An 18,363-nucleotide genomic window follows, 5' to 3' on the forward strand; every position below is an offset into this window, starting at 1 on the left:
CCAGAAACATAAAGTTGAGCACTACTGTATAACAGAAAGTCCTGGATTATCAATGGTACACCTGATGTTCCTTCTCAGGTTCTTAGTCCAGAGTTTAGAAACAAGGGAGCAATAATTCATTTTTCTCTATGTATAATAATTAAAATTTTCTTCAATGGGTCACAGTCATGCTCTTCATTATCATTCATAATTAACCACGGTTAACATTTTTTAATATTCATAAAATACCAGACAGTGTTATAAATGACTCACATACATCAGCTTATTCAAATTCAGGCAGTCTCGTTCTGGAGTCTGTGCTCTTAATCGCTATGCTATACTGACTAGAACATAAGTAGTGCCACAGAGACTCAGAACTTGGTATCAAAGTTTGTTAACATCAAATTTTTAATGCTCTGAAGCAGTAATGGGGGTTTGTAAATTTACTGCTCTTTTGAAAAGAACCATCTTTTTATTTCATTAATTTTCTCTATTATTTTTATGTTTTTAATTTTGTTGATTTTTGTTCTTTCATTATTTTCTTCCTCCTGAGTTGGGTTTATTTTGCCCTTCTTTTTCTAGTTTAAGAAAGGTGGGGGCTTAGGTTATGATTTCAGATTTTTCCTCTTATAAGTATTTAGTGCTACATATTTCCCTCTGAGTGCTGCTTTAGCTGCATCCCACAAGGTTTGATATGTTGCATTTTTGTTATTGAGTTCAATGTTTCTTCAAGACTTCCTCTTTGACCATAGATTATTTATAAATGTGCTAGAAATTTAGTTTCCAAGTGCTGAAAACTTTATTTTTTTGTATTGATTTCTAGTTTGAATCACTGATTCAATCCATTGGGTATTCTACTCTTGTTGGGTGGAGTGTTCAACAAGTGTTGGTTAGATCCTGTTGGTTGATGGTGGTGTTGAATTCTGTATCCTTAATGATTTCTGACTAGTTCTCAATTGTTGAGAGAAAGGCGTTGAAGTCCTCAACTCCATTTGTGGGTTTGTCTATTTCTCCCTCCAATTCTCTCAGCTTTTGCCTCACATATGTTGGGCCCTGTTGTTTAGTGCACATACATTTAGGATTGCTATGTCTTCTTGGCAGATTAACATGTTTGACATTATATAATGTTCTCATAATTTTCTTTGCTCTCACACCTACTTTATCTGAGATTAATACTGCCACTCCTTCTTTCTTTTGATTAATATTTGCATGATGTATCTTTTCCCATCCTTTTATTTTCAACCTACCTATATTGTTTGCTTGAAGTCAGTTTCTTGTAGACAACAATTGGGTTGTGCTTTTCAAATCTACTCTACTTACCTCTGTCTTTAAATTGTATTTAGTTCATTTATCTTTAATGTAATTACTTATGATAGGTCTTGAATCTACCATTTTATCATTTAATTTTTGTTCACTCTGTTTTCCATTTGCTTCCTTTTTTCTGCCTTCCTGTGGGTTACCTGAACATTCTTAGAATTCCATTTTCATTTATTTATAGGATGGCTTTTTTTTTTTTTTTTGAGAATAGAGAAGTGTATTAGGTTATGCTGCCGTGGACAACAGCAGGACACACAGACAAGAGGTGCCTGTGTGAGCCTCTTTACAGTATTTTTGAATGTATCTCTTTGTGTAATTTTTTTTAGTGGTTGTGTTGTTCTGGGCTATTACATTATACATTCATAATTATAGTTTACTGGTGTGGACATTTTACCCGTTTGAATCAAGTGTAGAAATTTTACCTCGATTTAAGTCCCTGTAGTTAAATATTTTAGAAAATTCAAGATGAGTCATAAAGTTTATTATACTTGTTCATATTTTTTACTCTTTTAATTGCCTTTTCTCTCTTCCTGATATTCCAAATTTCTTCTTTCATCATTTCTTTCTGTTTCAAGAACTTCCTTTAGCCATTTTTTTAGGGTACGTCTGTTCATAATAAATCCTTCATCTGAGAATGTTTTGATTTTCCTTCTTTTCTTTCCGGAAAGATACTTTTGCTGGATATAGGACTCTAGGTGGACCATTCTTTTCCTTCAGATGAGATGGTTTCTGATAAGAAACCCACTGTCATTCAAACTGGTTTTCCCCTGTGGTTAAGTATAATTTTTCTCTGACTGCTTTCAAGGTTTTTTTTATCTTTAGTCTGTAGAAGTTTGATTATGATGTATCTTGGCATTGATTTATTTGGGTTTATCCTATTTGACATTAGCTCAGTTTCTCAATTCTGTAGGTTTTGCCAAATTTGGGACATTCTCAACCACTCCTTCAAAAAGGTCCCCCCCCCCCCCAATTTTTTTTTCAGCCTCACACTCTCTCCTTCTGGGGTTCTGATTACATAAATGTTAGACTTTTTGTTATAGTCCCACAGGTCTCTGAGGCTCAGTTCACTTTTTTCCAGTCTATTTTCTCACACAAATTAGGTAATTCTAAATTGTCCTATCTTCAATTTCACTGATTCTTTCCTCTGACCACTCCATTATACTGTTAAGTCCATCTATTGAGTTGTTTATTTTCATTATTGGAATTTTTCAGGTCTAAATTTTCATTTGCTTCTTATTTTTATCTTCTAAATCTTTGTTGACAGTTTTTAGTTTTCATTTGTTTCAAGTGTGTTTGTAACTGCTAAATGAAATTTCTTTATGACTGCTTTATATTCCTTGTCAGGTAATTCAACTTCTGTGTATCCTGGTGTTGGTACCTGTGTATCATCTTTGTTCATTCAAGAGAGATTTCTCTGCTTCTGTTTATCAAATGACCAGTTGTACTGTATTATGTTATGGAACCCTGGATCTTATGTAAATCTGTGTCAGCAGACCTCCTCTGGCACCATGCCAGCATCACTGCCACTGAGGGAAGAAGGATGCTGCCTCATTATTTCCAGATGGGTTAGGATGTCCAGAGTGCCCACCTGACCTCCACTGACTTTTGGAAGGTAGGAGAAGGGGGTGTCTCATTACTGCTGGATGAAGATAAAAGTTTAGGCTCCCTACAAGGCTTCAGTTGACACTATCCTGGCTGGGAGAGGAAGGAATGTCTCATCACTGCTCCTCATGTGGCCTTCATTGACACTATGGGGTTGGGTAAAGGAGGGGAGGGAGGTTTTCTTACTTCTGAGTGGTGGTTAATGTCCTGATTCCCTGTTGGTCTTTTCTGACACTATCCTGGCAGGGAGGGGAAGGGATGTCTTATCACCAATGGGTAACAGATTTAGAAGAGCTATTTTATATTTTAAAATTTAAATCAACTCTATAAGGGACCACTGATCTATACATTTGTGCTTCAAATAAATTTATTCTGCTTATTTTACTTTAAAAGATAGAAGTTAAGCTGCATAAATTACTCAGCTTCAATTGACCACAGCATATTTACATTATAGCTAAGAAACAGCTTCAACTTTACCATTAAGCACATGTACATTCTGAGCTCACTCTATAATATAAAACATTAAACAATAACCATCTCAGCTGAAAAAGGCAAAGCTTACCTTCACTGCTGGCAGCATGTCCAAGGAGTCCAGAATGAACAGCACTAATGCTTGCATCAGCATCATAAATTGATTAAATTGCCATGTCAGACTAAAGAGAAAAGTTGATATGAAAATGGCAAGAAGTGTCAGCCTCTGTAAAAAGAAAACTTTTGTATAATTTACATGTCTCTAGTAATAAAAAGCCTTGCAGACAAGTTTTCTCAAGAGCAGCCAATATCTCTATAGACCAAATAGAAAAACTATAAACTGTTGCTCTGAAAACTCTTGCTTTTGTTATTTAAGCTCTAAGTAGTCCAAGTGACACTTTGCATATAAATATTCACATATGGTAAGTGTACTCCATAGTATTATGGAGGCGATAATATACCAAATCACATCTCAAGAGCAATGGCTTAAAATTCTGACAGTTTTGCAGAAATTATGTTTGGGTTTGCTGCACCTATTTATGGGGAGATAAGACAGAATACATTTTTAACATCAAAATGAAAACATTTTCTTTGCAAAGTAGGAAAAGGTTTAGAAGAAGAAAACTTAATTTAACTCAAGTTAAAAAATCGGTCATGGGATAAGAACTATTAACATGCGCTGGGACATAACATTTTCTGAAGTTTCTGAGATAAAACTGGAGAACTAAAAATACATATAAAAGTACTATAAAAACTTACTTGAGAAAGAGGCTGTAAGTTTGGTCTCAGGAAATACGTAATTGCTGCTATCTGAATTGCAAAGAATGGCAGCGCCCAATTCTCTCTCAATGGGATGGTAAACTCAACCCTTGTAGTATCTATTCTGCACAAGGGAAACACAAAGGGCCAAAGCAGTAATTTTTACTCTCATTACCTCAAAGATTTCCTAAAGTGAAAGATATATTACATTAAGTATATTTAGATTCTGATTACTGGTTCTCAATAATAATTTGTCCTTATCATTATCATCCCTGTAACATAAAAATGGCATTGAGAAAAATTAGATCAACTGTCCACAGATATGCAGTTAGCTAAGTGGCAGAAATGGGGTTCAAACCCATGTTAGCATGACTCCTAAATCATGAACGTTCATGCTAAACTACCTCGTTGTTTTATTTCTAACTTCATTAATGCCAACTTGGCAATGTTTTGCATTCTTTCATATTTCTTTAGTGCTTTATACTTTGGTCTTAAATTTGTCATTGGTAATTTTTAAAAGCTCCTTGCCCACCTAGAATGTGAACCCCCAGAGGGCAGGTATAAGTATGTTTTAAACTATGTACAACCAGTACCAAAAACCATTCCTACACGTACTAGGCATTCAGTAAATGTTTTCTATTTACTCTTAATAAGAACAATAAATCTGACTTTCATTTACTCTTTGCAGGAACAATATGTTAGATTAAAATGTTAAGAGGCAGCATAACACAGTGTTCTCATATTCTGCATTTGAATTCTGACCAAGACTTAGTTCTATGGGTGCATGTATGTGTGTATGCTTTTCTCTCTCTATATATATATGCCTATCTGTATATTCTTATACACACACACACACACACACACACACACACCCTAACCTTTTAAATGCATATCTTAACCTTTTTAAGCTTCAATTTCCTTATCTCTAAAATGGTATGAGACTACCTACCCTATAGGGTTGTTGAATGAATACATAAAAAGCATGATGTAAAGTACTTAGCATATAGTAAGCACTCAGTAAGGTTATAATAAAAAATAATTTGTTTAGGACTACAACATCAAATCAGTATTAGAACTCACATTCAAATTTTAAAACTGCTACTGCAGGTCAGGTCAATGTATCTTGAATATGTTTTTTAAGATGCTATTTAATAACGTTCCAGTATTTGGATATTAATAATCTTAATTAAATAATGTAAGAACTTCCTTGCATTTGTATAGTGCTTTATGCTTGCTATGACTTGCATGCAACCCTATTAAGGTATTATTAAACCTTTCAAGAGCTATGTGGCTGGAGAAATACTGATCACCCAGCAAGTTGGTAACACAGCTGGGATTATTACAGATGATTCCCTTGACATGGAATTCAGTGTTTGATTCCTTATTTGTAAATATACATAAGTAGGACTTCCTACCTTACTAGCTAAGACAAACTCCACTGTGTAAACCAAAGGGAAAATACTCCCACACAAATGTGGCAAAACACCTTTCTTTAACCCGGAAGTGAAGTAACTACACTTTAACTTACACTGTAGAACGGGAGAAAGGAATACTGATTCCAACTCACCTATTTGTGACATACCAGAAAGCTGCCAGTAGCCCTGACAGCCATGTACCACTGAGGAGCCAGCTGGTTACGTAAAGAGCTGCGACGTAGATTGCCTGGAGTCCAAATAAGGTGTAAATATAAAAATAAACTGGCTCTAAATATTTCTATAAAAGGGAACAAAAAACATGTGTTAGAGAAGCCCTACCCCCTCTCATTGCCATTTAACAATATGAAAGTGAAAATTTAATATTCAGAAGCTTGGTATTAATTCCAAGAAATAAGCCTTCATCACCCCTTTCCACGTGAAAGTGCACTAATGGCCTTTCTTCTCAATACCAAGAGCAGGAGAGGGAAGGAAGTCCTCGAGGCCTCTGGCTTCATTCTTCAGACTAGTTTTACACCTAGCTTGTCCAGTATTACCTTATTCATGTGAGAAATGGTCATTGTAATTTGCTAATTTTCCAGTTTTTTTTTTTTAATTTCAAACATAGGAGTGATTACAAATTGCCAAATGAAAATATTTGTCAGCTTCTAGACTGTATACTTGTTAAGCCTGGAAGCATCTATCTATATAAAAAAACTTATAAAATATAAGTAAAAAGCAGAATTCACAGTAAGTATGGAGAAAATTAGGATACTGTTGTTTTTATACCAAGCTAGTTGAAGATCAGAATAATGTATGTGAAACTCTTGACTTAAAATGAGACTCTGACTTTCATCTGATATTAAATTCAATGTCACAGAACACAACAGTACCTGTATGGGTAGAACTCTATATAAAATACTGAGAAAAACCTCTTGGTAAATATTCATTCGTTGAAGCAGGTTAATTGTCCTCATAGATTCAGTTTTGTTATCATATATTAAGCCACGAAAACCTAAGATTGATATTTGAAAATTCAGGGAAAAAAATAATTATAATTATTCATTCAAAACTATTCATAGACTCTTTAGTACATGCCGGAGATGTGCTGTGCATTGGGGATTTAACAATGAACAGAAAACAGTACTACCCACAAAGAGCTTACTGTATATTAGATAGATATTATTAAAATGTTTACACAAACACAGGTAAATTATAACTTCTATGATATAAAAGAACCATATGGTTCTTCTGCAGAAGTTTGGGAAGCAGGATTCTATATGCCCTGCTCTGCCCTCCTGCCAAGAGACCTGTAGTAGTAGCTCCTTTGGACAGTATACGAAGCCTCCCCAATTCCCCTGGGATGGGTTTGGCCATTTGACTTGCTCTGACCAATGGCATGTGGGTGGATGTGACACACTTCACATCTGAGCAGAATCTTTAAGAGACAATGTATGTTTCCACCAGCAATCTTGCTCTTTCCCTCTGTTGTGATAGTAGCACATTCCGTACAGGGGCTGGATAATGAGAGTGAGAAACAAACCTGCTGTTACAGAATTCCACTGCTATGTTGAGGTCATCTGCTACTGTACCCAAGCTGACTAATTAAAAGAATATATGAACAGATAGTTCACAGAAGAAAACATGCACACAGTCCTCACACATATGAAAAGACCCTACTCTTATTAGAATTGCAAATTAAAACTACACTGAGATACCATTTCTCACCTATCAGCTTGGAAAAAATTAAAAAATTTGACAACATATTCTGTTAGTGAGGCTGGAAGAATGTAGGCTCATACACTGTAGTTGGGAACACAAAATGGTATAATCTCTATGGAGGAAAATTTGGTAACACTTGGCAAAATTACATGTACATTTATCCTTTGATCCAGGAAGCCTATGTCTAGGAATCAACTCCAAAGACAGACTGGCAAAAAGACAAAATAACATATGTACAAGGTCATTCATGCAGTGCCATGTGTAAAAGCAAAAGATCAGAAACTATCCAAAAGTCCATCAGCAGGAGGTGTTTTGGACTGAACTGTGTCCCCCTCAAATTCCTATGCTGAAGCCCTAACCCCAGTGTGCCTGTATTTGGATGGGGTCTACAAGGAGGTAGTAAAGGTTAAGTGAGGTCATAGGGGAGGGCCTTAATCTGATGGGGCTGGTGTCCCTATAGGAAGAGGAACAGACAAGAGAGAACTCTCTCACTCTCTCTATACACACATACGGCGGGAAGGCCATGTAAGAACACAGCAAGAAGGTGGCCATCTACAAGCCAGAAAGAGAGCCTTTACCAGAAACCAGCCCTGACATTACCTTGATCGTAGACTTCTGGCCTCCAGAACTGAGAGAAAATAAATACGTACTGTTTAAGCCACCCAGTCTGTGTTACTTTGTTATGGTGGTCCTGTAAGGCTAATACAGCAGTCCTATGGACTGAGTGTGTTACGTGCCCCTCACTAAATTCTTATGTTTAAGCCCTAAGCCCCCAATGTGATGGTATTTGAAGATAAGGCTTTTGCGAGGTAATTAGGGAGAGACAAAGATCATAAGTGGGGGCTCTCATGAAGGAATTAGTGCCCTTATCAGAAGAGACACTGGAGAGCTTGCTCTCTGGCTCTGTCTTCCATGTGAGGAAGCAAAGAGAGGTGGCCACTGACAAGCCAAGAAGAGAGTCCTCACCAGAACCCAACCCTACTGGTGCTCTGATCTCAGAATTCCAGCCTCCAGAACTGTCAGAAAGTCAACTTCTGTTTTTTAAGCCACCTGGTTTATGGTATGGCAGCCCAAGGAGATGAAGACAAGAAGGCTACCTGAATAAAGTATAGCTACCCACACAAAGGAGTACTATGCAATTGCAAATAGTAGTAATAATAATAATAATAATATAATAATACTAGTAATAAAAATAAGGAATATCGTTGTATTCTACTGTAGAGTGATCAAGATCTTCGTTAAATGAAAAAAGCAAAACAGAACAGTGTATACAGTAAGCAGGGGTTTTTCTGTAATAAAGGAGAAAATATGAATATATAAAGTATTTGCTTATATTGAAAATATTAACTATAGAAGAATAAACCAAAAACTAATAAAAATAGTTACCTAAAGAGTGAGGAAAGAAACAGGGTGGAGCTGACAGGGAGAGAGGCAGACTTCCCTAAACGCTGCCTGTTTTACATTTTTGACTTTGGAACCATGTAAACTTTTTTTATAAGTATAAAAAAGATATAATTTTTTACAAAGCAATCCCTGAAAACCAGAAAGCAACATAAAACAAATAAACCTACCGAGTTGGTAGCTCAGTCACACAAAAAGAACTCTTTCTAGTGTTCGTGGGAGGAGAGAATTGTGACTGTAAATCCCTAGGAGGATATAACCCAAGGACAAAAAGAATTACAAACACAGCCTAAGCTGTTTTCAGGTAAGCCTACTGTTAGTAGCAATATTATTGCTACATTGAAAGTATTATATACAGTAGAATAAAACAAGTAAGTGATAATGTTAATGTCATAAGAAGCCAAAAATTTTAACTTAAAGAAAAAAAGAGATACAAATTTAAAGTTAAGAAAGTAACAACCCTGTTATCCTAATTTTGAACTAAAAATAGCTATATTCATATTTTTCTTAGGAAAAAAAAATCACATTTCCTAGCACTGCTCACTAAAAAGGTTTGGAAACAAGGACCAACCTAGTAGCAACTAGCACCTCTAGTACCCAGATTGTGGTCTATAAATAGCCAGTAAAGAGAACTCCAAGCTCCTTGGAGAAACAGCAGATTCTAGGTTAGGGGTAGGAAATATACAAAAGGGGCCTGAAACATCTTATGACAAGAAAACCGGGAGTTTTCAGACTACTGGAGTCACATCAAAAAGACAGCAACTGATCTGAAGGGCATTCCACTGGCCAGAGATTGAACAATTTGATGCAAAAGGAATAATTCAAAAGATTGAAACACATCAAATATGGTAGAAATCCATGCGTCCATGGTGATATTTAAAAAGCAAACCTTTAGGGGATTCTAGAGAGGTAACTCATTCTAAAATAGAAGGAAAGGATTAGTATTTATCCCACCTTTCCTTTAGGAACTGAAATTCTGGGTTGCTAAATAGTTGACGAGAAGATGTTTTTCTTTAGAGAGGAATTCCATCTGATAATGACGGAAGGAATTACAGAATTAGAATATCACCCTGTTAGAGTCCTTATACAATTAACAGATTTAAGTAATGATCATCAGTGGTGCTAAACCATTAGGTGAAAGGCTAATCGAGAACTTAACAATGGACGGACCAGTCTTAACCCCACAAGAGAGAGAGCTGAACATTATGTACCCCCTGATGTGGAAGTGTAAAACACTATCTAAGAAGTATTCTTGCCAAAAAGCAGAACCTAAATCTGAGCAAGCCTCTAGACCTAGCTGTCAATTAAGAGGGGATTCAGGCAACAGAGAAACAGGGGATGGCACCACCGGGGCTCCAGCAAAATCCAGAAAGTGGAAGACTCTCAGACAAAGCAATCAGTGTTTTCAACAAAGAATTACAAGAAAAAAAGATGGAAAGAAACCTATAGATTAAAAAAAAAAAACAGAAGCATAGCAAATGACTGCAATTTAAGAGCTTTATTTGGATCTCAAAAACATTAAAAATCTGTAAGACAATCAGGAAAGTGAGAAGACCAAGTAGATACTTGATATTAAGTAATTTCTTACCTGTGATCATGACAATGTGGTTATGTTTATCAAAGAGAGTTGCCATACTTTAGAGAAATATACTATTATATTTACAGATGAAGCAGTATGATGTCTTGGGAGTTACTCCAAAATAATCCAGACAGAGGAGACAGAGAGGAAACAAGATTGGTCATGAGTTGGTAGCCACTGCAGTTGAATGATACAGAAGTGCAAATCCATTAGAGGATTCTACCTTTTTATATTGTTTGAAATTTTCTAAAAGAATAATCTTAACAAATGACCTAAATACATTGAAACAGATCAATTACTGAGTTCACAGTGATACTGAGAAAGAAAATACTCATTATTCACCTTTAGAGCAGTTTCTCAACTTCAACACTATTGATATTTTGGTCCCAGTAGTTTTTTTGTTGGGGGGACTATCCTGAGCATTGCAGGACATTTAGCAGCATCTCTGCCCTTTACTCACTAAATTCTAGTAGCATGGTCGTCCCCTCCCTGGCCCCCAAGCTGTGACAATCAAAACTGTCTCTGCATATTCCAGACGTCCCCCAAGGACACAACTGCCCTGTAACAGGAATCACTGCTTTAGAGAATGCTAGAGAAGCAACTCAGAATTTGGAGAAGCGGTAAGGACAGCTGATTCTCATTACTCACCATAGCTATGTTCTATCAAATTGCAATCAATCCTTAACTGTACTAGCAATACTGAACTAGCAGGAAATACACGGTTGGGTTCCTACGTGCCTCTGGTCATGCATTTTCATCAACTCATCAACACATGACCTTGATTTGTATGAATCTTTGTTTAAAGACACCTTCTTTAGTATATACTGTTGATTCTTTAACATTTGACTCATGGCCAACAGAACTCGAACGCATGCCTGAACAAAGCTTAGCTAACACACGTTATTTTCTCTGCATGCCTTCTCGCACTTCAGAAAACTGGGCAGCACTTCAGCACTATGTTTGGAGGCCACTTTAAACAGCAAAATCACCAACACAAAGCCCAAAAATGCAAAAAACATGGCACTAAATAGACTGTGAAAAGGACTCTATAGTCTGAGAGCTGAAACAAGAAAGCAGTGCATCACCTTGCTCGACCTCAGCTGGGAACAGGCATGTCGGGCAGCTAACATTTTTCACCACCCTGCACATGCTCGTAAATGACTGTGAAAGCGCCATAAATATTGATTCTAGGGTTACAAGGAAGTTTCAGTGAGTAGGTGAATTTGCAAGTATGGAATCCATGAATAACGAGGATCAACTGTACGGGGAAAAAGAAAATCAACACTTAGCCTGCCTTTTTCAATAAACTGTACTTCAGAGTAGTCAAACAGTTGATGAGAAAAGAGTCTTCTAACAGAGTTCCAGGTAATGAATGCAGGAGGAATGATAAGAGTCATTTTTATAACTTTATTGAAATAACTGACAGAGGCAATAATCATCACTGGCTGCTAAAACCATTAAGTAAAACGCTAGTGGGCCATTAATCTTATTATGTGTGAATGCAACTATCTACATGGGGACCAACTGATTAACTTTCATGACACAAAAAGAAAGGGGACCAAAATTTCATGTCTCCTATTGTAATAAAATTAGAAGTACAGAACATCACCCATGCAGAATTCTTGCCAAAAATATACCTGAATCCAAACAAAGCCCAGGAAAAGGCAATTCTCTGTGATGTGCACCCATGTTAAGCACACCAAACATAATATGACATAAAAGAGATCCTTTCGGGGGTTCCATTAGATGGAATAGAGGTAAAGAAGCATGAGCCCTAAACCACTCAGAAACAGTGAAAACGTGGGAAAATGGTCACTGCAAAATAAAGGAATGAATGGGCCCTGGCACAAAAAGCAGAACTGTGATTTTCATCTGTATCACCAACATGCCTCCAGTTTTTAGACAATAATCCTTTCACCTCTTCCAAAACAATCATGAAAAAAAAAAAAATCAACAGTAAAACCAAGAAACCGTGAACTGATAATATGGGATGGAATAGTAGAGATGGGAAGCAAGGAGAGGAGTTATATAAAAATACTGTATAACTTCTGCCAGAGCAAAACATTTTCATGGATTGAAATGTTACGTTATCAAGGAAAAACTACACAAGTTCTAAGAAAAACTACACAAGTTCCATACAGCTTTTAAAATGCATTAATGCAAAAGTATGTTTTGGCTGAAATACTGAAAACAATGCAGTGGACCCCAGTGAAACTACGAGTTGCGGTTACCTTGCATGAGGGTGGGCGCCTGCAGCATCTGTTTGTAGTAGGAGTAATACAGTCCACATTCTGTTCTGAAGGAGATTTCTCGCTCCACTTCCTGAAATAAAGTTAGGTCTACTGGGTTTACATGACCTAGTTTGGTTTAAATATCCATTGTCACTGTAGAAACAGGATAAAGAACTACAACTTCAAAGGAAGAAGAAAAAAAAATACCTCTGAAAATACAGAGTTAAGAACTCTTGGCAAATAAAAACAATAGAGGGCTGATAATTCTTGAAGTTAAGTGTATATTAAAGGAGATTATTATTCTACTCTCTCCACTTTTGTGGATGTTTAAAATCTGCCGTAACAAATCATTCAAAAAAATGGAGGCAACTAGTTCCATTTAAGTTGATGTTTCAGAGTTAACATTTTTCTCTTATTTCATACAAATTAAAACTTAAAAAAAAATACACCACCATTCTTATGTAATATTAGTGAGAAATAAAATACGGGCAGTATAAAAAACATCAAATAAAAGGAACTATAATTGCATTAGACACCTGCCTAAAAGCTAATAACATTATGTAAGATTAATAACTTTCTTTTTACTCTAAGAATATAAGGTATTCTTAGCAAAACGGGGCAGACCTTCTACATTTGAATTTTGTTTTGACAAGTGTAACCCTGGTGGAAAGATGTTCATGTAGGAAAATGGATACAAGAAATATTAAACTACTTTCACATAAATATTTAATTTTAGAAAAACTGAAAGTTTAAAGTAAAGCTATTAGTCATTTTTGGCTGTAAGCTGCTTTTATGAAATTTAAAATTTAAATCAGTAATACAAAATATGGAGGCACCTGATAATGAACATAGGGAAGACTTTCAAGAACAATCCTATTAATACTCTTAGATCCTACATTTCATGTATTTATATAACAGTAAAAATGAACAAAAAATTATAACCTATGTCATTATAGATTCTTTTACATTGGTGTTCAAAAAAAATGCTCTAGAATCTGTAACACATTGTCTAAAATGTATTTCCATCTTCATTTTTTTCCTATTACAGCAGATCCATATTCTATAAACCCAACTTTACTGGGGGAAGATGATAAACACTGAACATCTTACTTTCTAGTGGAAAAAGTCTTTTAGCACATGTTTTTCCCCTACCTCCAATTATTCTTCAAACAGTAATAAACATTTCATTAAAGGAACCACTCATGCTATTTATCTTCAGGCCTGGACATTATTTAATGTATTTCCTTCTACCCTTCAAATATTTAAAGAAATATTTCTTCTTCCCTTTAAAAAAAGTATTATAAATCAATCCATAAATAGAGCATTGAAGAAATAATCAATTATCAAAGAGTATAAACATCAACTTATTGACCTTGAAACAAACTGTTATGTTTTATCATTGTTGACTCTTTTTTCAAAAAGCAGGAGGAGGGAAGGGTAGCAAACCTTCTTATATAATAAGCTTCCTTCAGAGAAAACACATTTATCCTGGGGACATCAAACATGAAAAAAAGGCCCATCAGGCTCTGAAATTTAATTTCATTAGAACATTCGCTTTTTAAAAAGGAAAACAGAAAGTGACGTAGCTCTTTTAGCTTTTACATTTGCTACCGATTTGTGTTGTATCTTTCACAGCAATAAGGACAACTCTTCTTAGCGCCATGTTAATCCATTCAACTTTAATCTTTGGGGAAAACTGCTCTATTGCTTTTGATAACGTAAAACTAAATTGGTATCACTCAGTTCTAGAATGTTCAACCTCTTCCTTGGTCAAGTAACCACAGAACCTATGAATTGATGTTAATTAAGCAAATATTAGCTTTTGTCCATGTAAATACGGGGGTGGGGGGGAAAGGCACACTACGTTTAATTACATTCTTTTTTTTTTCCTCCAGTTGGCTTAAAGTGTTCAAAGTATGGCTGTCTTCAGTGGGCTAATCTAACATCAAACCCACAATCCAAACCAAACTAGAGAACTAAATCAGTTATCACATATAGGGGGCTTCATATCTGATACAGTTCTAAGAATAAAAGGAGACTGACTTCATAAAGATGGAGAAAGAGAAAACACTGCTCAATGTACTAAAAGTAGGAAGCCACTTTTATGCCCCATCTTTCTCTCTCTCTTTAATATACCCAGAATGTGTAAAGAACAGAGGGGATCCTGATTAGTCAAAATGCATTTCAACATGATTAATCGGTAGTCTTGGCACCAGCTGCACAGAACCAAATGCTATCCTTTATTAGACAGACACTTGCAAGTTTTACATCTGCTTCATGCTAAGAGAACATCTGCTTTACTCATTCAAACACTTTTCTGGTTTTACAGCAATTTATACTTTGTCTCTTGGATTGTGCCAACGAAAACGTACACCAATAGAAGTTATCCTCCAAAGAATGCAAAATGAACAAATACTTCATATTTTAATTTGCATTGGTTCCACAGGGAAAGCAATGTTGAAAGAATGAAAAAAATTGCCTCTGAAGATGATGACAGGAAAAAGTGGAAAGACAAAAGAACTGTATTTTTAAGAAACTGTTCAGCTACAACCATTTAAGTAGTAGTTTATATAGTAATTTGACAGAAGTACTAAAAAGAAAAAAAGCATCAAGAAAAAAAAAATGACAGCTCACAATTAATGATTTGCATCCCCTGGCAACACACAAAAGGCAACAAGCCCTTTAAGACAAATTACACCAAATTTGCAAAGGAACCATATCATTAGTTTTTTTTTTAAATCTCATGTAAATAATTGTTGTTTATAAAAACTGCCCCTAAAATAACTAGGCTGCTGGTAGTAGGGAAGCCACTGAAAGATTACATTAAAGATAAATGTAATGTTTCAGAATTAGGTTAACAAATCATCTCACCAAGAAACAGTAGCTCATGATAAGACAGCTGTTCCTAAAGTTCTGTACAGGGAATCACGCCCTCAGCAAACATATTTACGGCACATACATGGTTTATTGTCTGGTTAAATTCATGTCCATCTGTTAGAATGAAATGATTCTTACCCTAGAGTTGATTAAAGCCGCGACATGAGACAGTTGCCAAGCAGTGTTTGTGACTAGGTTAGACTACTGTTGAAGTGACAGTACTTCCATCGGGTTCACACTGAAGCAGTCATTAGTCATGGGACTACCACAGTTACCACTTTGCCGATTAACCCTATTCATTCTAAAGACCCCTTGCTTTGCAGGAGTATTCAATAGGAAGATGTGCAAATTCTGTCATAATCAAATGAATAAGAGAGTAACAGCAGAAAATGTTAGCATAAGGAAAAAAGGTTTTTAAAAAATTGAGTGACTTGAGTACTTTTAGCCAAATGAGAATTATTTTTCCTTATCATTAAACATCTATCTGCTGGGGAAACAAAAAGGTTTAAGAATTCAGTCTTTGATCCCAAGGAGTTTAAGTTTCAATGAAAAAGAACAATGCATTTTTTTAAAAAGGAAAATGACTATACAAAGAAAGACAAGTATCAATTAAAAGGAAGGAATAGCCTTTTGCCTGAACTATTACACTAGCCTCCCAACTGGATTCTGAGCTTCTAATTGGTCTCTTTTTCCTCTAATCTATCTTCATTCATTCATTCATCCATTGATCCATTTATTTATTCAACAAATGCCTACTGACCACCAACAAATGACATGCATTCTTTTGCTGGGAGATTCAGCCGGGAACAAAAAACCCCACAAATCTCTACATTCATGGAATTTATAATCTAGAGCAGAAGAAGAGAATAAATAAGAAAAATAAAGAAAGCAAAGAAGGATAGGGAGGTAAGGGGTGGTGGTGTGATCTTGGAGGTGGGCAGGGAGGGCCTCACTAAGGAAGTGACACTGACCAGAGACTGGAAGAGGTGACAGTGAGCTATGTGGATGTATGAAAGGAGAGCCTGTCAGTCAGACAAACAGCCCACGTACAGCCTGGAGAACAGTGAGGAAGGCAGTGTGGTTTGAGTGGAGGGAACAAGGAAAGGTCAGGGGCAGAAGTGGAGTCTGAGAGGTAATGTGGGTTAGGGACTGGACCACTGGGTCTTGGTGGTGCAAGGACTCGGGGCTTGTACTCTGAGCTAGAAAGTATGTGTGAAGGGAGGTGGGGAGGCCAGGAGTTTGGTTTTAGACATGCTGAGTTTGAATGTGAAGGGTCTGAGCAGAGACATACACTGCCACACATTTAAAACTGCACCGGCTGCTACGTTCAAAAAAGACTCAGCGCGGGCAAGGGCAAAGCTGGGGAACCAGGAGGGGGGCTGCTGAAGTCATCCAGGTGGAGGCAGAGGTGGAGGTGGTGGGAGGTAATCAGACTCTAGATATTGTGAAAAGAAAATTGATAGGATTTCCTGGAGGATTTCATGTGGGGTTTGAGAGAACTAGAATTCTTTGGGGACAGAAATCTTGAGCCACTGAAGGGTGAAGCTGCAATTTACAGAGATGGGGATTCAAGGAGAAACATCTGAGGGTAGAGAAGGTCAGGTGTCTGAGTCTGAAACTGTTAAGTCTGAAATGCCCACAGGACATCCAAACGCAGGTGGCCAAGCAGGCAGCTGGACATGCAAGTCTGGAGTTCAGGGGAGAGGTCTGAGCAGGGACAGATATGTGGGAGCCACCAGCAAAGAGCTGGTATTTACAGCTATTAACAGACTGTTCTTAGAAGTAAGGGTAGACAGAAAAACACAGAGCTGCGTCCCGGGGTTGTCTGCCAACAAGAGGTCACTCAGGGGTAGCCTGTAAAGGAGCCAAAGGATCAGCTGGAGAGGCAGAAGTGAATCCCGGAGAATGTGTGCACTGGAGCCAAGAAAAAAACGCCAACAGGTCAAGTAAAAGGAGGCCTGACGGAAGGGCTAAATGGGGAAATCGAAAACTGCACCTCGGGGAGTGATGGAAATGTTAGCTGTCTTGATTGTGGTAGTGGTTTCATTGGTGTAGACATCTATCAAAATTCATCAAATTGTACAGTTGAAATATGTGTAGTTCATTGTACAGGAACCATACCACAATAAAGGAGTTAAAAAAAAAAAAGGATTGAGAAACTACCACTAGACTTAGTAACTTGAAGGTCATCTGTGACATAAGCAGAACTCTTTACGAGCAGCGCTGTGGGTGAAGCCTGACTAGAGTGGGTTCAAGAGAGAGAGGACGGGAAGAGAGGAAGAGGGTGACAGGTCCACAAGCTTTGGGGGGAATTTTGGTTAAGATGAGCAAAAAAATTGGACAGTAACTGCAAGATAAAGGAGGACAGACTTTTGCCAGGAGGATAGGACAGAGAGCAAGAGAGAAAAAGTCGGCGTATACAAACACAGATCCAGGCAGGGACGGCGCGGAGGCACGTGGAAATTTGCTTCTCCTTTCTCAATTGACAGGATTCAGAATATGCTACCCCTAAAATACGGCTTCTTGGCATATTGAATATTTTAAGCAGAAGGAATTTGCGGGATTGCAGGCACCGGAAGGACTCTGACCTCTCCCTTCTCCCCTGAAGCAGGTCATAAGACTCTGGTGAGAGGTGCCCTCCCCATACCCAGAGGAAAAGAACCTCTTTACCTCTGAAGATGGGGGAATGCTGAGAGGAACCTGAATGAACAGCACTTGTTCAGTTTCCCCAGTTTACTACCTGCGGCTCACACCCTATTACGTTTTCCTGTGATTCTCGATTCTTCATCAAATTTAGAATATAAATGCTCAGGTTTAACCATTTCTTCAGGTCTTCATTATGAAAAGTTCCTCTCTCTCATAAAAATTATATTAAGTAAATTTGCAAGCTTTTCTCTTGTTAATCTGTCTTTTGTCAGTTCACTTTACAGGACTCCAGCCAGAGACTCCTAGGAGAGTAGAATGAAAAAGAATTTTTTCCTTCCCTGCACAGTGAAACAGGAAGCAATGTCAC

The 18,363-nt window shown here is 37.0% G+C and overlaps 1 protein-coding gene across 5 annotated transcripts in view; it reads right to left on the bottom strand.

The window, feature by feature from the left end:
* The window catches only part of DPY19L3 (dpy-19 like C-mannosyltransferase 3), a 75,467-nt gene that overhangs the window by 32,252 nt on the left and 24,852 nt on the right, over nucleotides 1-18,363 (bottom strand). For all 5 annotated transcript variants that reach the window (XM_032486212.1, XM_032486209.1, XM_032486210.1 and 2 more), the window contains 5 exons: nucleotides 12,474-12,564; nucleotides 6,434-6,555; nucleotides 5,696-5,841; nucleotides 4,129-4,252; nucleotides 3,461-3,595 (listed from right to left, as the gene is read on the bottom strand). In XM_032486212.1, the coding sequence (XP_032342103.1) occupies nucleotides 3,461-3,595; nucleotides 4,129-4,252; nucleotides 5,696-5,841; nucleotides 6,434-6,555; nucleotides 12,474-12,564 (618 nt within the window). The remainder of the gene's footprint in view (nucleotides 1-3,460; nucleotides 3,596-4,128; nucleotides 4,253-5,695; nucleotides 5,842-6,433; nucleotides 6,556-12,473; nucleotides 12,565-18,363) is intronic.

This window comes from Camelus ferus, chromosome 9 (genome assembly GCF_009834535.1).
Source record: "Camelus ferus isolate YT-003-E chromosome 9, BCGSAC_Cfer_1.0, whole genome shotgun sequence".
In the NCBI taxonomy this organism is placed as follows: Eukaryota; Metazoa; Chordata; class Mammalia; order Artiodactyla; family Camelidae; genus Camelus; species Camelus ferus.